Source organism: Epinephelus fuscoguttatus, linkage group LG13, assembly GCF_011397635.1.
Source record: "Epinephelus fuscoguttatus linkage group LG13, E.fuscoguttatus.final_Chr_v1".
Classification (NCBI taxonomy): domain Eukaryota; kingdom Metazoa; phylum Chordata; class Actinopteri; order Perciformes; family Serranidae; genus Epinephelus; species Epinephelus fuscoguttatus.
The window spans coordinates 13,647,940-13,666,994 of record NC_064764.1 but is presented as its reverse complement, the minus strand read 5'-3'; the positions used below and the strand labels follow the sequence as shown (position 1 = coordinate 13,666,994).

The following is a 19,055-nucleotide window of genomic DNA, read 5'->3' as shown; positions in this document are numbered from 1 at the left end:
TCCCTTTCCCTGAATGGGCATATAAGAGACAAAGAGAGCCTTTTTACTCATTGACAATGTTAGAGAACTGTTTATAATTCATTTATCATTGGGACTGTACATAAATCTATACTATTCACTTCATGGAAAAATTGGTATAACAGTTGGGACTTTAAGTTCATTCAATTCACAGCAGTCCCATTAGATCAGCCACAGTGACCAATCGATAAACACATTCTCACTGAAGGGGTGTTTCTGCTCAGTTAAAGACTTTCAGGTAACATACACCTGCCTCTCCTCACTCTTCTTCTCCTCCAAAACACATCTGAAAGATTGGACATGGTTGATGTCGAACCTTGATCAGTGTCTGAGCTGGAACATGGAGGAGTGAGGACAGGAGGAAGCAACTAAAGGAAATTAACTATGCTGCTAAGGAACCAAAAAGTGTGTATTTTATAATGTGATGAGGAGAAAAAATAGTCTTTCTAACTGAACTTTGACTGAGCTCTAATAGTACTAAAGAAAGCCTTGGGGTGTGCCTCTTGGTAGCCTGTTGCTTAGAGAAACTGTAGCTCCTGCATCTGTAGTATGAAACTTTAAGTTGTTAATAAATCCTGAGCTTGTAGCTTAATCGTGCTGGACTTTAATTCTACTCATCTACGATCCATGTTAGGCAACAAATGCCACCATTTTGACATTAACCACAGGTGAATGATCAGAATTGATACGCATAATTACCTGTCAGACCTCTACCCCAGATTTAATCTTTTGTATTGAATGTGTCTTTGTTGATGAGACCATCATTAAATATCTTCCATTTAGCAATGCACAAATGATAACATCTACCACGGCAATGCCAAAGCATTTTCTATTTATCCATTATTGATTCAGACATGACTGATTGATGAGTGACTTTTCATGGCACCATGAAACAGTTGTAACTGAAACATGTGCTTTATTGCAATTCATTATTTTAAACTCTGAGCCAGTAAGATAAAGATGAAAGGAGGATTAATTTATAACACTGTGTCAGTATGCTGTCATGAATATTCATCAGATATTCATCAAAAAAAGCCTTGAGAGCTCAATGAGCAATCTAAAATTCACTTATTGGAAATAGCCGTATGAAACAGAAGTTTCTGAATGAAAAATCAGTGATGAATACTTCTTTCCTCTCTGCTTTACATCTTCAGTGACAGGGTTTGAAGAAATTTAATTACCAATGAATTTGTTCACTCTGAGGTCCTGTCTTTTATTTTTCTCTCCATCTCTCTTTCACTGATGGCCAGTCATTGCTTTCACACCAGAGGCTCATTTAATCAACACCTGTCCTTCTAGACCCAGTATGGCACAGGGTTAATGGTGTTGATGCTCACCCCACCATTGTAGAGAGCTGCTGGAGGCCCCTCCAAGCCTACTGAGTCTGAAAGGGAGGCATCTGAGGAGTTCCTACCTTTCTGCCAACAGCACTGTCATTTCAGCTAGGCTCAGAATACAAGATGCTTGGGTCAATTTTCCCCTCCAACAACAACAACAACAAAAACAACAACCAACAGATGGAGGGAGTGAGGACAGAACAAACTCTAAAAAAGTCAGTCCATACAGATTTTTTTTGAAAACTTTGAAAACTAAATGTTGATTTAAATGTAGAATAGAAACATTTGAACAGTATACACTGTATATGCTCTGGTCTGTTGTGGTAAGTCTATGGAAATATATTGTAAGGCATAGTATATGTACTTGAACTCCCCCCTCAGGCTTTTATTTGGCAATTTACGTTATAAAATACAACACATGCAACATATGTATTGGTCCCATGTATTGGAACCAATCCCACTACAGCCCTTCAAACCTCTAAAACCTCTCAGGTGTACTGGGTGACCATCACTAATGGGCAAGATGTGGATGAAGCACAAGCACTCTCCATAAAAGTGCTTTAAAATAAGGTAAATTAAAATCAAAAATATCTGTAGACTTACAATACATTTTCTCTTTTCAAGTACATAAAAGGCCTCAGCTACAAACAAAATAGCTCTAACACACAGTTGTCAAAAGTGATATGGCACTGCATTGCTTCAACAATTACAAACAGGCATCCTATTCAAATCCATTAATGCCAGAAAAAGGCATTGGAATTGCAAGTATGGAGCCACTTTCCAGTAATGTCTTATAAAACATAATGATTTCAAAGATGTAACAAATGGCTGATTCAGTGAACAATGCAGAAACATGACACTTTTCCTCTATTATTGCTTCCATGCTTGGTTTCATTAAATCCCATCTTTCTTTAGCATCCACAATCACACAAGAACTCCTAACCTGAGCACTTCCATGGGCCCTGCTGAACCACATAGCCACTGATGCATAACAGAAATGCAAGCCTAACAGCACAATTTCCTGGTATACATTTAGCCAAGAAAGGGTTTTCATCAGGTTTGGCCCTTTCCTCCCTCTCTGTCAGTGGACTGTTGAAGTAATAATGCATGAGCAAAAGAAACAAGTCAAGAAATCCAAAGCACTAGCGCAAAGAGGTGTTTTTTCCCCTCATTATTGTAAACAAAATGCAATATTGTTATTACATCCTGGACAGGTCACCTGTCAATCACAGGGCTGACACAACAACTATGTAAAAAATGTATCTCCTCCCACATTGACAGTCACCCCTGTTGTTTGACTTACTCAACCGCACTACATCTATCTCTGGCTGAGAAGCATAGCCTGGGTTAGTGTGGCTTGTATGGAGGTTGCTTAGAGTCCCTGGGACAGAGCCAGGCGGGTCAAGCCAGGGCATACTGGAGGTTTTATAGGATCTAGAGAGATAGTTATGGAGGGTGAGAGAAGAGCCAAGGCCCACATACAGGGGTGTGTGGACACTGGAGGACAGCCACAGCAAGTATGGTCCTTGCAGACATTCCTGTACTCCCTTTGGTTCTCCAACATGCTCTGCGGACCCTGGCTCTCCTCTTGCCTGCAGCAAGCCCCTCTTACCCAGGTTGTGCTCTGCTTCCTGCCAGAAAACCAGAAAGAAAGCGGCAGGTCAGTGGGGTTCACCCCGCGTGCTTGACAGTTGACAGCCCCTCTCATCTGTGTTGACAGTTTATTTACAGTTTAAGATTTGAAGAAAACATTAAGGATCAACGAAAAACTTTACCGACACTGAAATTAGAAAATTAATCAAGCTGTACAGCGAGCACAGAGACGTATCACAATTAAGAAAAAACAGTCGGTATGGGCAGAGATAACGGGGCACATCAATACGTGTTCAGACTCTGGCTGCCTTCATTCAGAGGCTGACATGAGGAAGAAGTGGAAAGATCTTCTCAGCAAGGCAAAAAATACATCTCCTCCAAAAAAAATCATCCAACTGGCGGGGGTCCTCCCCGAAAACCTCAATTTACAGTGACATCATTGTTGACGTATTTGGGGAGGATTCCCCTGCCTGGTGGGAAGGCCGGTGGTAGTGCTGTGTTGCAGCCCAACACAAACTGTAATTCCGGTGACAGCTCTTCAATAAGTTCAAACTGATCTCTCTGAAACCTCTCAATCAGCTCCTTGTCATTATACAGGCTATGTCCAATTGCTTCTGTCCCTAATTACCCTCTCCCGTCTAAATGCCCGCTCGTATACAGATGGTGGATGAGACGTGCCATAACCAAGTTGTGCTCTCTGCGCTCTAGAGCGCATGAGAGCAGCTTGATAATGACCTTACGCCTGCTCTTGACTAGGCGTAAGATTTACGCCCGGTCTTAGTGAGAAGGCGGCTTAAGCCCTGTTGGTGCAACTGGTGTAACTATTAGGTCGGACTTAGAATGCCAAGTTACGACCGACTTAGCTTAAGACCAGGCTTAAGACCAGTTGGTGCAACCGGCCCGTGGTGGCTTCCCTGCAATGTCCACATACCCTGGGTGTGAATTGCTGACTTTTGCTATTTTAGGGGTTTCATAGGGCGGGACTTGGCGAGAAAAGCAGCAGGATCCAAAATAAAGTACAAACGAACCTTCAGCTTCAGCCAGCACAAACCCCAACTCACCACCTGATCAGCAAGCTTCTGTTACTGCCATTACACAAGTTAGACCCTGTCCTTCTGCTGGCCACCAGCCCACTGTGACCCCTGGTGCTGGGTAAGTGAGTTAGCACTGGCTGAATTCAAGTCCACTTTCCCCATGGCAAAAGTAGGCTTATAGACCAGGAGTGAGGAGGAGAGGTACCGCAGGCTAGTTAGCAACTAATGGATCGGATCTGCTAACGCAGGGCATTTAACCCCACCCATGTTGAGCACTGCCCTAAATTTCACACTACAGTGAGAGGCTTCTTCATATTTCTAATGGAGAAAGCCATTTTGAACCCAGGACTGTATTGCTGTAAGGTGACTGTGCAAACCACTGCACCACTGTGCCTCCTGTGAAGATAAATACTAATATAAAATAAATAAAATAAACAAATAATTAAATGCATTTATAAAGATACAATATGAAAGGAGATGTACATAATGTGAAATGACTTAAGGCTAGTGGTGTATGTGTTGCATGTGTGTGGTATGTATTGGATGTAGGTCTTGTTCCTGGTGCTCTGGTTACCCCCCAGATTCCAGACACTTGAAAGATTGGTTCATTTGAGAGTCTACGTTTTTCACATAGGTGTACCCCATCTCTCGCCCAGTGTTTGGGACAGCCCCCCACAACATTAAGAGGTTTAGATGATGGATGGGTGGGGGGACTCTGAAATGGAAATTAGCGGTGAGCGTATATTGCTCAGTATGTCCATATTTAAGTAATGAATAAAGACCGTCATCTCTCCTTCCTCTCCTGGTCCCTGACTGTGATGTTAATAATATACTGTGTGTGTGTGTGTGTGTGTGTGTGTACACTTGCTGTTTCCAGGTGACACAGCGGCAAGCAAAGGCCCATGAGAGCACCAGATTTTAGATATTGAAGCATCCCCTATTCTTTCCTCCTCTCAAACACAATATGTGGCATATTTTTGGTCACCTGTGGAGGAATATGTAAAGCGGCAGAGACAAAAAGTCCTGCTGTGAAATCGATGCAAGATTCCAGCAGCAATTTCATATTAATTTCTGTCTCCACAGGTACTGTGCCCTGAAGCTGATATGGTAATGAGATTACACTTGTCTGTTTCTATTTGATGTTTGGAGTGTGATCTGAATCAGAATTAGATCTTCATTACTGTGCCACGATTGTAGAAGCCACACACAAGAGTGGATCTGCAACAGTATTTCTACTGACATTGTGTATAATCACTCATGCAATTTAATTAATTCTACAATCCCAGTAATTGTTGATATCGAACAATCCTCAAATAAACTGAAGTGATAAAGCCCCTGCCTCAGTGGTTTTAAGGGTAGTGCAAATATAAGATATTAGACATACTACATTAACAGTAAAAAATGTTCTCCTTCTCAGTTCTCAAACATAAATACCATTTACAAATAACTGAGGGAGAAATGGAGGGTCACTTTAGTTTCTGTATCCACTCCATATTAGCTTTGTGTATGGGCCTTTTCAGAAGCTAATTATAGTGCACTTCCATTAAGTTAGGGGGCTCACCAAATACAAAGTCAAAATGAAAGCTGCTGATGACTTTTAGTACCTACTGTAGTATGGATCAGGCTCTAAAAACATTGGATCCAATTCGATGTTTTCATTAGACCATCCCTGGCCCAATATAACTTTGTAAATATTATGTATGTGATAATTAAACTAAAGCAGGAATAACCCCTGGTGACATCAATAGGACTTATTTTCGCAGATTTGACAAAGCTCCTTCAGAGCCTCAGAGGGCATTACATAAAACAACTTGGGCTCAAATCACCCCCCCAAATACATATTTTTCATCTTACCTGTAGTGCTATTTATCAGTCTAAATTGTTTTAGTGTGAAATGCCGAGTGCTGGAGATATTTGCCGTAGAGATGTCTACCTTCTCTTGAATATAATGGAACTAGATGGCACTCGGCTTGCGGTGCTCAAAGTACCAAAATATACATTTGAAAAACTCATCAGCAAAATCTCTTTCCAGAAATCATGACCCGTTTACTCAAGATAATCCACAGTAATTGTTGTGAGCAGTTTCATGTAGGAACTATTATCTTTCTACCCAACTACACCTGCAAACAGTATTGGCATGCATAAGGAAGCGTGCATATACTTATGAATGAGAGACATATAAACATTGCCCCTTGAAAAGCTGTATTGTATAATGTTACAATTAGTATTCTTTTTTTGGAGGGAAAATGTGATAAAAGATACTTTCAACATAATAAATATTGCTACAATACTCAAAGTCCCACTGCATATCAATTCTACGGAATTGTTCTTGTAAGCACAAAAGACTTACACGCTATAAACAACACTTTTGACAAGTGGGTACATGCACTCTTGTCATTTATGGGGGGGCATTAAAATTGAGTTTAAGTCCATGATTGAAAAATGGAGGTTCTCAGTGGCAAACACATATTGCATGTTGTAGTCAACATTCTGTTTAATGTGTATAATTGGCTTTTGTCAAATAATTTTAATTCATTCAGCCTCCAACAGAAGGGTCCCTTCACAGTAAAAATGTACCCAAATAACACCAATTCATAATTCCCCACTTCATGTGATATTGCACCACTCTGTGATTATTTCCCAGATGCAATCTGAGCAACGACATTAATCATTCTACATAATTTAATACAATAATCAGACACAGCAATCATAAACAATCAATCAACAAACACACAATTGTCAAGAGATGGATGAATTAAAACAAAAATCAACAAACAGCCAATCGCTTTATCCAATCATCTGTACATTGCATTGAGCAGGATCTCTGAGGGTGCTGAAATGACTCTGTTGCTCGTACTGATATAACATTGCACATACATTCTCTTTCTGATAGACGGCAAGCGCATATCATAACACATGGCATTTACACTGCCTGGCCAAAAAAAAAGTCGCCACCTGGATTTAACTAAGCAAATAGGTACGAGCCTCCTATTGGATAATTACTGCATGGGCGATTATCTTTCAGCTGGCAACAAGTTATTTAACCCCAACTGGTGCAATGAGTTGCTTCTCATTTCCAAAACAACCATGTCGAAAGACACATCCCGTAGTCGTGGAAAAGATGTTAGTCTGTTTGAGAAGGGTCAAATCATTGGCATGCATCAAGCAGAGAAAACATCTAAGGAGATTGCAGAAACTACTAAAATTGGGTTAAGAACTGTCCAACGCATTATTAAAAACTGGAAGGATAGTGGGGACCCATCGTCTTTGAGGAAGAAATGTGGCCGGAAAAAAATCCTCAGTGATCGTGATCGGCGATCACTTAAATGTTTGGTGAGATCAAATCGAAGAAAAACAACAGTAGAACTCAGGGCTATGTTCAATAGTGAAAGTAAGATCATTTCCACACGCACAATGCGAAGGGAACTCAAGGGATTGGGACTGAACAGCTGTGTAGCCTTAAGAAAACCACTAATCAGTGAGGCTAACCGGAAAAAAAGGCTTCAATTTGCTAGGGAGCATAAAGATTGGACTCTGGAGCAATGGAAGAAGGTCATGTGGTCTGATGAGTCCAGATTTACCCTGTTCCAGAGTGATGTGCGCATCAGGGTAAGAAGAGAGGCAGATGAAGTGATGCACCCATCATGCCTAGTGCCTACTGTACAAGCCTGTGGGGGCAGTGTTATGATCTGGGGTTGCTGCAGTTGGTCAGGTCTAGGTTCAGCAACAGTATGTGCTCAAAGAATGAGGTCAGCTGACTACCTGAATATACTGAATGACCAGGTTATTCCATCAATGGATTTTTTTCTTCCCTGATGGCATGGGCATATTCCAAGATGACAATGCCAGGATTCATCGGGCTCAAATTGTGAAAGACTGGTTCAGGGAGCATGAGACATCATTTTCACACATGGATTGGCCACCACAGAGTCCAGACCTTAACCCCATTGAGAATCTTTGGGATGTGCTGGAGAAGGCTTTGCGCAGCGGTCAGACTCTACCATCATCAATGCAAGATCTTGGTGAAAAATTAATGCAACACTGGATGGAAATAAATCTTGTGACATTGCAGAAGCTTATCGAAACAATGCCACAGCGAATGCATGCCATAATCAAAGCTAAAGGCGGTCCAACGAAATATTAGAGTGTATGACCTTTTTTTTTGGTGGTGACTTTTTTTTTGGCCAGGCAGTGTATCTAAAAAGAGAAATTTGAGTCGTTCTCATATTCACAACTTCCGTATTGTGTTACTGTGAAGATATTGGTATACATCCTCAGAAGAACGATCAATGTCCATACGAAATTTCATGACAATCCCATTCAAGTTCCCACAAAATGACACCTAGGCGAGATGTCAGCCAAGCTGCAGACCACTGTTTAAGACCAAAAAACTACCAGACTTGTTTTTTGGCAAGTCACTGCTGTGTCTCCAGTGGCTTTTTAGGCATCAGACATGGTTGTTTTTAGTGACCCCTTGCCTTTTTTTCAGCAGTTTCCAAAAAAGGGTGTTTTTCAGGATGCACCACTGTTTTACCTGTGGCTTTGTAGCCCCCAAATATGGATAGTTCTTAACGAGCTGTCCCTGTTTTTCCACAAAAAGCACTGAGACATTGCTGCTTTTCTAGCAGGGATTGTTCCTCTTAAACTGCTTATCATTTAGCCAAAATGTGATTGTTTCCTAGATTGTTTCCACACCTAAAGTGTTTTTTGTGCCCAAACCAAACCACACTTTGACCAAATCGTGGTTGAAATGTAAATTCTCAACGTATCCACTATATAATGTGCAAATGCAATGTATCCGTGTTTTGCAGACATGTAAAATGCCAACATTTTTTCTGGCAATTGGGTTGGGCTCTCTATCAATCCATCGAGATATTTCACTCTGTACCAAAGCAGTGAATAGACTAACTGCTCAGTGACTGACATGGCCATCGTTGGCTCGTATCATTTACTCAAATGCCAGCATAAAAGAACAATGTCAATGGCAAAGTTATATGATTAAGATTACATAAAACCAATAATAATAATTGGATTATTTCTGATCGGCTAAAACCTAAACATTACTCCTGCTTTAATCAACTTGGGCTGTTTTCATTGCTATCATTTTTAATAACAACTACTAATATTTCACTGTCTCTCATATTTTTGTTCTTTTGAGTCTCTGAGTTTTCATTTAAATGCCCAGGATCCAATACTGTGTCTTTTAATTCATAGGCTGTCTCAGGCTTACCCTGGTTTTATTCAAGAATTTTCTGAGCTTCTTTCATATATTATGGCCAAAGAGTTCTAATCCTTGGTGATTTCAATGTAATTGTTCATTGCCCCTCTATGTCTGCTTTAACTGCTGACTTTATGACCCTCTATGAGCCCTTTAATCTTAAACAGTCTGTTAAAAATCAAACTCATAATAAGGGATATACCACTGACCTTGTGCTGCCTAACAGTGTTTTTCTAAATAATACTGAAATGCTACAATGTATTGTCACAGATCACATGGCTGTGGTTTTTCATACCTTGCTCCCTCTTCCTGCCTTGAGGCCATCACCCTGTTCCTGCTCTCGGTCTTTCAATTCCAAGTCAGCCAGCAGTTTCTACAAAAAAAGTTCTTGGCTGCCTCTGCCTGTAATACTGTTAATCAGAAGGGGGTCTCTGTCAATGATTTATTATATAGTTTTAACAGAAGATGTCAGGCTATCTTTGATGACATTTCCCCAATCAAGATGAAACGAGCAAAACATAAAGCCCTCCCTTACAGACCATACATGGGATTTAAAAAGGTAATGTAGGGGAGCTGAGCGAAAATGAAACAAAGACAAACTCAGGTTGTCTCTTGATATCCAAAAAAGCTTGAGGTTTGCCTGTCAGCATGTAGTTAAAGAAGCAAGGTATTCTTATTTCTCTAGTTTGATTGCTAGTAGCTGCCACAACCCCAGGGTTTTATTTCAGGCAATCAACTCATCACCAAGATGACATTAGGCTTCATATCACACCTGTGACCAAAATCTCCTCATCTGTACTGAACCCCCTGCCAGTATGTCTCATTTCAAACAAGTTTCATTACTAGAATTAGAGGAGTTAATCTCCCACTTAAACTCTTTCACCTGCCAATTAGACAGTGTCCCCACTAGATTTCTGAAAGAGGTATTTCAGACTGTTGGCCCACAAAGTCTCTCTATTATCATCTGCTCATTGTCTACTGACTCTGTCCCATCCAGTTTTTAAAAATACATTAGTCTGACCTCCCTGAAGAAATTTACATGGGACTCTCTTGTTTTTATACCAAAATCAAACTTAGCATTTTTGCCTAAAATCGAAGAAAATCTGTTGCCTCTCAATCAGTGTGACATATGAATAACAGTTATATATTTTTTTTAGCAATTTCAATCAGGATTCTGTGCCAAGCAAGGTTACCAATGATGTACTGCTCACCACTGATTCTGGGACTTGTTCAATTTTAATTCTGCTCAATTTGAACTCTGCATTTGATACAGTTGATCAAGATACGCTTATAAATCACATTGAAAACGTGTTGGTATTGAAGACACTGCTCTTGCCCGGTTTGCTTCTACTTCTTTGACAGATCTTTCTCTGTTGTAGTGGAGGGAATTCTCCTCATTCCCAGCAACCTCTCTTGTGGTGTTCCTCAGGGGTCTATTCTTGGTCCTATTTTGCTTTCTATTTATATGCTTCCTTTGGGTCAGATATCATGTAGATACATTTTATAATATTAATTCACAACTTTATGTTCTGGAGACCTGTGGTGACACATTTTCTCATGTTACAGCTTGCCTCTCTGATATCAAAAGCTTCCTCCACCTCAGTGGGTCCATATCTGAGGTTTTCTTAGACCAACTTAGAAACATTACAAAGAAAAAAAAAGATTATGTCAAGCAAACTTTGAAAACCCTACTTTTACAGGAAGGCCTTTTCTGTGTTATATACAGTAAACCTGTTGTTTGACTAGTATCCATCCCTCCTCTTTCACTTATAATTTTTTATTACTCACTCTGATTTATCAGGTCTTTATGGAAGCCCTGACAAGCAAGGGGACTTTATTTATATCTGCCAAATCCAAAGTTTATCTTCTCTGTAGGAGATAAACTTTTAGACTTAATTATTTTGTTTTGAGAGTTGCACAGAATTAAGTGCTTCGTGAACAATACAGAGCATTGAACGCTACACAAACTGCAGCATTAATATGTTGGCTAGACTTTGACATGCATACCGTAGGCTAATCAGAGTTCAATGGTGGTGTTGTATCCATAACATTAGTGCAAAAAAAGCATGAATCAATCACTCTTTTTTGCTCACTCACTTGCTGAGTAAACTGTGTTATCATCTTGTGCACATGTGGTAACCTAGACATCACCGGTGGTTGGTTCTTGTGCATATAAAATGCAATCCTGCTGCTATGACTGCACTGTTCCACTATGTTTTACAGTGGTCATTTGTAGTTAGTTTACTAATAAGGTAAATCATTTCGTTTATGCCGCATTTCTCAGAACTTTAAATGCTTTTTATATCGAGCACTAAATACTTCATTCTGGATGGCTTTCTCACTCACAACACAGCATTATTAAGCATCAAGTTAATCTCCTACCTTGGCATCAAATTTTTCGAAAAGATGTTTTTGTCATTTCAGGTACTTTTTTATCAGGCTGATGTTTGTAAGTTTGGTTTTAATTAGTTAATTGATGCTATAAAAGGGGGCATTGATGTCATGATTGACAGCAATGGAAATCGGGTCAGTCAGGTGAATGGGAGAAAACTTGATAGTACAGCTGTACTTCCCAATCCCTTCTGCGCAGACTCTGGCTCCAAATGACAAAGATGGCAGTGCATATATCTGGGATATTTTGGCCTAAGTTTTGGACAGTATAGGAGGAAGTGGAGATATGTTGTCCATCCGTATATAAAGTCTATGGTTTTGAGCACTTAATGATTAGCAGCAACAAAACTGAAATTTATAGCTTTGCATTTATGCAAGTTTACTATATAGGCTTTCTCTGTGCATACTTCATAAACTACTATATATTTAGACAGTTTACAAAGTAAGAGTATAAAACACATGATGTTTCACTGACATAAAAATATTCATATAATCTTTTCAAGCAACATTCCTAATTGGTTTGATGTCAGCTGAATGTAGCTAGCTATAGGCATTAAGACACCTGGGGACTTAATATGGAGTAAAGAACACAACATCATCACTGTTTCTTCTACAATTGGTAAACTACAATTCTCAGATGGATTCAGTGGAATGACTTTAATGACCACAAGGCAAAGAAGGCATGTGTCTGTCAAAACTTACTATAAAATGATGGACTGTGAAACACATGTTTAACCAAAGACAGCCAATCTCCATGATTTTACTACAGCGTAACCACCAGGGTCCGAAATTAAAACCCATCAAGCGCCAAATGCTGGTAGATTTTCCATTTGGCGAGTAAATGTCTGTACCAAAATAGTCATGCTATAAGTGTTGGAGTCTCACTCACTCACACAGTTGTGCTTTAAACTGTGTAGCAAAACTGACCACCTCGAGCGCTTCTAATTTTGTGGCACTGTTTCCAGTTCAAATAATAAACTATCACTTGCCACCCATACTTAGGAAGGTAATAATAAAAAGAAAATAAAATGGTGGCTCCGTAGTATGAACAACTATGGCAAACTCTTTATTGCTTCTCACATTGTCTACAGCAGTGCATTACAGCTTCACTCCTTTCATTTTTTACTTATCACAATAAAAGCCCTTGACATATACATTGGATCACTGCTTACCAGAGGGAACATATTCACATTCTGAGGCTGTGGTGATGAGCCGTTCAATATATTACAATCATTTTGCCTTCAATTTTGCTCTGGCCTCCTCCTTAAGTTTATATTCCACATAATACCCCATAGCACGTATTGAAAATTGTACTCTGTGACAAAGAAGGGCAATTTATTATTTTAGCCTGTAAAAAATCATCTAGTCCTTTTGGCCGGTGAGTCAGAAAGTTAATTTCATACTGGTAACCACTGATGATAATGCATGCGCTGTACTGACAAAATACAACGCTCTTGCAAAATTATTACCGAAGGCATTATAACAGTGGTACATAGGATGGCCACCATCCAAATCTATTCTAAGTCCACACCTCCCTTCCCACCAAACACTAACTGCAGAAATGTTGAAAAATGTACGAGATGTAAGGCATACATAAGACATTTTCAGAAAATTAAGGATAAAAAATTGTATGATAAGGGCAACTTTTGCATGAAATGGTTTGTTTTTGGTGAAAACATTAGTATATTACAAACTGTTGAACTGCACACGTTCAACAACACTTACTGATACACATGGCGGGTGACGTGGCTTAAAAATAATAGTGCAATATTTTTAAGTTATATCGCAATATAAGATATATATCACGATATTTTGAAATCTCTTAACTACTGTAGACTACTGAAATATTAAATGAATTACAGTTACAATACAGTTAAAGTGGCCTCTGTCATAATAAAGTTGAAAAAAAAAAAAGTATTGTTAAAATTAAATAAATCCAAGCAGAACTATGGGTTCTTTTATTTTGAAACACCCAACTTGTCTCAGGCCAGAAGTGGTAATGTTTTTGCTGTTAACTGTTCTGGTCAACAGTCAGATGTTAGCAGTTAGCACAAAATTAAACTGTTACTGCTGCGCCTTTGAACATGATGATTAATCACTGTGAGCTGGAAACACACTAACAGCTCTCCAGTCCATATATTAGAAATATTTGTGGTGCGCCATGGTCACAAAATGTGACTGCTAGTGGTCTTGAGCCCTGCAGATGAGAAACACACTTCACCTGCTCACACACTATTGTTTAGGAGAAAGTGATCAGGATGGGCGGAGGAGTGTTTGTGACGTATCATGTTTGTGAGTCTTTCTTTATGTATGTGTGTCTATGAAAAAACTGTCAATTTATCTCAGTGTTTGTGATATAGTCATTTTATGCATCTCTTGTACAAGTGGTGATACATCAAGTACATTCAGTTTACCATTACACATACATTTGTGCGTAGAACATAAAGCCTTTAGAGCAAAAATTAAATCTTTTGCTCCCCAGCTCAATCACATAAGCTTCAGAGAACAGAAAAACACTCAGATACCTGCCATGATAATCCTTGGTTACTGCTCATTTTATGTCCAAAAGAATAAAATAAAGGGCCTTATGCAGCAACATTTTCTTAAATTTCTCCTATAATCTGAAGTCAGCTCCAGATTCAAAATATGCTCTTAACCATTTAATCTGCTCTTAGCCATGTAACCTTAATGACGAACCCATCTTGATTATAAATTGGACATGCATGGCTGATTGGTTATTAGCATACAGTAGGTAACACCCCCTACACATGAGGACAGGTGCTGCACGATGCACATGGCCAAGAGCTGGACAAGTGCCACCAAAAACGCCTGTATGAGCAAGAACTTTAGTCAAATTGACATACTGATGTTCAAACTTATGCAAAGTAAATGTGATTTTCCAGGGTCAGTACTGGCATTACAGGGAAAAAAAAAAATCAAGCAATCGCAAAAACATCTGTGATGCTGTAAATGCTTTGTTAGCAGAGGGATGCACAGTAACTGAAAATGGTTTGACATGAAAATGAAAGCGAAACCCGCATTGCCCAAGCCATGTGATCCATGAGGACTGGAGGAGGACAGGAGAAGTTGGCAGTCTCCCAAGTACACCTAAGAATTCAAGAAATAATTGGAGAGGTGGCACGACAGATGTCCAGTCAGACGCTTCACTTGACAGCGATGCCACTCAGGGTGCATCAGTTTCTGAAGCCCTCGGCACAGACAGTGAACCACTGCTAGACACTGCAGGGACTCAACCCCCCACCAGTGATGCATTTACAGACATACTAGTCACAGAAGATACATTTTGCATGTTCATGTTGGAAATCTATTGAATAAATTGCTTAAAATTAAGCAAGCAATTAATTAAGAGCAGTATGTAAGCCATTATGAAGCTGAACATCCAAGGGCTTGTATAACATGCAGACACACAAACATGCAGATCTGTTTTACATTGCATAACTGGCAAATTATATTTTTTTTGGATACACTTTCTCAGTTGCAAATATCAAAGCAGGTTATTACTTAATATGGAAGCCACATCTAAATACGTGATTTGAGAAATCACAAAAGCACTAATGCAATGGAAACAAATATTAATTCTACCCAAAGTTGTTCATTATTAATCAAAGAAATATGTTCCTTCAATGTTCAGTGTTACCCCACATCCACTGACTTGTTAAGAGCCAACCTTATGCATTACAGTGGCAAAATTTGCATGACCTGGGACTGAGACAAGGACAAGACTGAGCGCAACTATATATATATATATATATATATATATATATGTCTAAAAACTCAAAACACAGCATTATTAGAATTTAAGATTACTGCCCTCAACTGAAGGATATATTTTCTGCAAAACAGAATCTTTGAGAAAGTATCTACATGGACTTCGGCAGCCCTTTGGCAAAAGAGGGTTCTTACCAAAGGCCCTAAAACAGCACTTAATATCTTAGGGACCATCTGCATTTATATTCTTCAAACATGTCAGAAATTTTTTGGGCCCAAGGCCATTAACTCATTTATAAATGAGCAGAAATACTTTAAAGTGTATTTTGAACCACACTAGAAGCCAGTGTACAGAATTATGAGTAGAAAAAAATGTATTCAGCACTTGTAGTTCTTGCTAGAGCTCTAGCAGCAGCTTTTTGAATGTGCTGCAGTTGTCAGATGCTCTTTTTTGGAAAGATCAAACAAGAGACCTTTGCAATAGTCCCGCCTGCAGGAGATTAAAGCATTAATGGGTTTATTTAAATCTTGTACAGACATGAAACCTGTAATGCTTGCTATTTGTTTTAGATGACAAAAGGCTGATTTAGTTATTGCCTTGATGTGGCTTCTAAAGCTGGGATCTGAGTCTATCCAAAATTTCTAACTTGGCCTTTGGTCTTTATAGCCCTGGAATAAACGTAAGTAATGACTCTTAGTATTTTCTTCTCTGCCTTGTCTCTATTTAAGAAAAGGAAATATTGTTTGATCCAGCTGTTTACTCTCTCTAAGCACTGACACAGTGAGTCCATAGTACCGCAGTGATTCAGTGAACGTGCTTAGTGAATCTGTGTCATATGTTAAATACCCTTACTGTCTTGCATAATTTGGCCAAAAGAGAGCCTAGGTGTTGAAAAACAGAGGCCCAAAAATTAAACCCTGGGGCATGTCTTAGTGATGCATTTACATATAGACAGAATAGTTAATCACATGAGATATATACATATATATATATATATGACTATTATGATGCAGAAAATTCAGAAAGAGGCCAGGAAGTGATAAATCCATCTACTGTATTACCTAGATAGATAGAAAAGTGATTACATGAAAGGGCTGCATGAACCTGAGGCAGCAGGTGTCGTCAGAAAATTAACTCACGTTGGATGTGATCCATAAAAATGAAGAAAACTTATTTTTCCAACAACTTGACTGATTGAGTGTGGACACGATGGTCGTTACAAATGACCTCGTCCTTCAAACTTTCTAATGTTGCTAATGTTACACGGTGAGCTGATGAAACCGTTCAACAGTCTAGGACTATAACTAATCTGCGTGCAGTTGGGTCCACAACTGAAACCGACACCTTGTTTTTGGTGGGTTGAGTAAATGTGCTTGAGTATAACTGTCTGTTACATTTCAAATCTGTACATGCACCAGTCAGGCTAATGCTACTAGCTATAGTAGCTCACTTCAGCAGCTATTTTATATCTATTGTCAAGCGAGCCCATTGGTCCAGTGAAATGCCGATAAAAATCTGAGTTGTGACTAAAAACATGAAGAAGTTGTCACCGCACAATGTAACTGCCCCAACCTGAGACATGTTTGTTAATGTTAATGTTTGACATTAGTTGACTCTGCTCCTCCAGACTAATTCTCCCTTTTACGTCCTACTATTTTCAAGACTTAAAGTGGCCTTCGTTTTTTTCCCATGTTGATTAACTGGAAGTCATAAACACAAAATCGTGGGCACTTGTGCATTGTTGGTAGTCTTTGCCTCCAGATACCTCCCCTCCACCTGGACAGGACACTGATGTATGACACCATATGCAAAGAAGCTATTGCCTAAGTTCATTCAAGAAACATTAATTTTCATTTAATGTATTTTTTTTCTTTTAAGATATTTTTTGGGGCTTTTTAGCCTTTAATGGATAGGACAGACAAGCGTGAAGGGGGGAGAGAGAGAGTGACATGCAACAAAGGGCCACAGGCTGGAATCGAACCCGGGCCACTGCGGCAACAGCCTTGTACATGGGGCGCCTGCTCTACCACTAAGTCACCGACATCCCTTAATGTATTTGTTTTATGTTACATCCATAACATTGAGGCTTTTTTTCTTGCCACACTAAGCTAATGTTTAAACGTAATCAGGCAATTGGGCACACATTTTACATAAAGCAGCAACTTATGGCCATCTTTTTATATGTTTCCTCCATCCAACATTTGAAATGTATTTATACAGGGTAGTCTGTATCTCTCTAAACTGAACTGAAGTTAACACTGACCCATTTCCAAATCCTTTTGAAGGACACATTGAGAAATCGACTAAGAACACTTCCTTTAGGAAATACCTGTTTTACCAATTTCACTTTCATTGAAAGTACATGGAAAGTCACAAAACTCATTTCCTGTGCAGTCAGGATTTGAAATAATCGGCAGTGGCAAATAACTGTAAAATTGCTTATTGGCAGACACATACATAAAGGTTTCCTTCGTATAGTACAGTTCATTTTATTACAGGTTCTGTCATGGTCTTACTCTTTTTTTTTTTTTTTTTCTATTTCTCAGCTCATGCCCGTGCTGGCCATTTTATGTTCTCTCTCACACTAAATCATATCAAAACAAAGAGTTTTGCTTTTAAGGCATAGTGTCACTATTTGACTATGGATTCATTACCCTCCTTAAATCACACCGTCTCTATGGGTAACCAAAGACTTTCCATATTTTTATTCTTATGTGCACATGTTAATAAATATTCTTTTGGATAAGGTGTTTACATGAGTAAAGAGAAATTGGTTCATTCATATTCCCCATATATATTTTGAAAAATAGGCTGCTAGTAACTGATTAAAGTTACTGATTACTGCAGTCTATTTGCACAGGCACTTTGATGTTTACAAAAACAAACTGAAAACGGGAAATGAGAGGAACAAGAAAAAGAAAACCCTACACTGTACATTAACTACCACTTTGCAACTTAAAGGAGAACTATGCCCATTTTCAAAATTCTGACGTTATTCCTGTGATCTAAGACAGTCCAAAATATTCGTAAACATGGGGAACTCTCTCCCAAATCCAAAAGCTAGAGTGCTAAAACTCTAAATTTGTGATGTCATAAGGTACTAAGTCTGGAGCTGCTCCAAAGACGATGAATTGGGAAGGATGTTATAGATGACAATAGGTGCGGTTACATGGCGGCTTTTCATTCAGAATGAAATAAATCTGATTGAAATCATTCGGAATTAAGGTTTTTCCAGGTAGTTTACATGAGAAATATTCATTCTGAATGAGGGTTTACACAGGAGATCAGTTTAATTGCCTTTATTTGGGTCTGCGCAAGGTTTGGGGCAGGGAAGGTTTCTGAGTGGACAGGGGCTAGGTCAGATTTTTCGTGTACCGGAAGAAAACACTGTAGTCCTCGCTCCGGATAACAAGATGCTTGACGACGCCGTTCTTAGTGCCTTTTTCAGGCTTGTTTTATATTCTTGAAGCAGCAGTACAACAACAACCTTGTTCTGCTAATACTTCGTTTGTTGAGGAGGTGAAGAGAGGTAGAAGGTTGAAGAAGGGAGAGAGGACCGTGCTGTGGTGAATGGAAACCGGTGAGTGCAACAAATCCCACTGCTCTGCTCTATCTCAGCCCGTTGCTATGAACGCTATACGTCATCGCGCCAGAAGAGCAAGAAAATGAGCATGCGCAGAAAGAACGGAATGGCTGGAATCGGGTAGGAGGTGTATACAAGACAGAAAAATTCT

General features: G+C 39.3%; 1 protein-coding gene across 1 annotated transcript in view; it reads right to left on the bottom strand.

The window, feature by feature from the left end:
• Nucleotides 1-2,226: 2,226 nt before the first annotated feature.
• The window catches only part of LOC125899206 (uncharacterized), a 60,531-nt gene continuing 43,702 nt past the window's right edge, over nt 2,227-19,055 (bottom strand). The window contains exon 3 of the mRNA XM_049593306.1: nt 2,227-2,986. Within this exon, the coding sequence (XP_049449263.1) occupies nt 2,582-2,986 (405 nt within the window). The 3' untranslated portion in view covers nt 2,227-2,581. The remainder of the gene's footprint in view (nt 2,987-19,055) is intronic.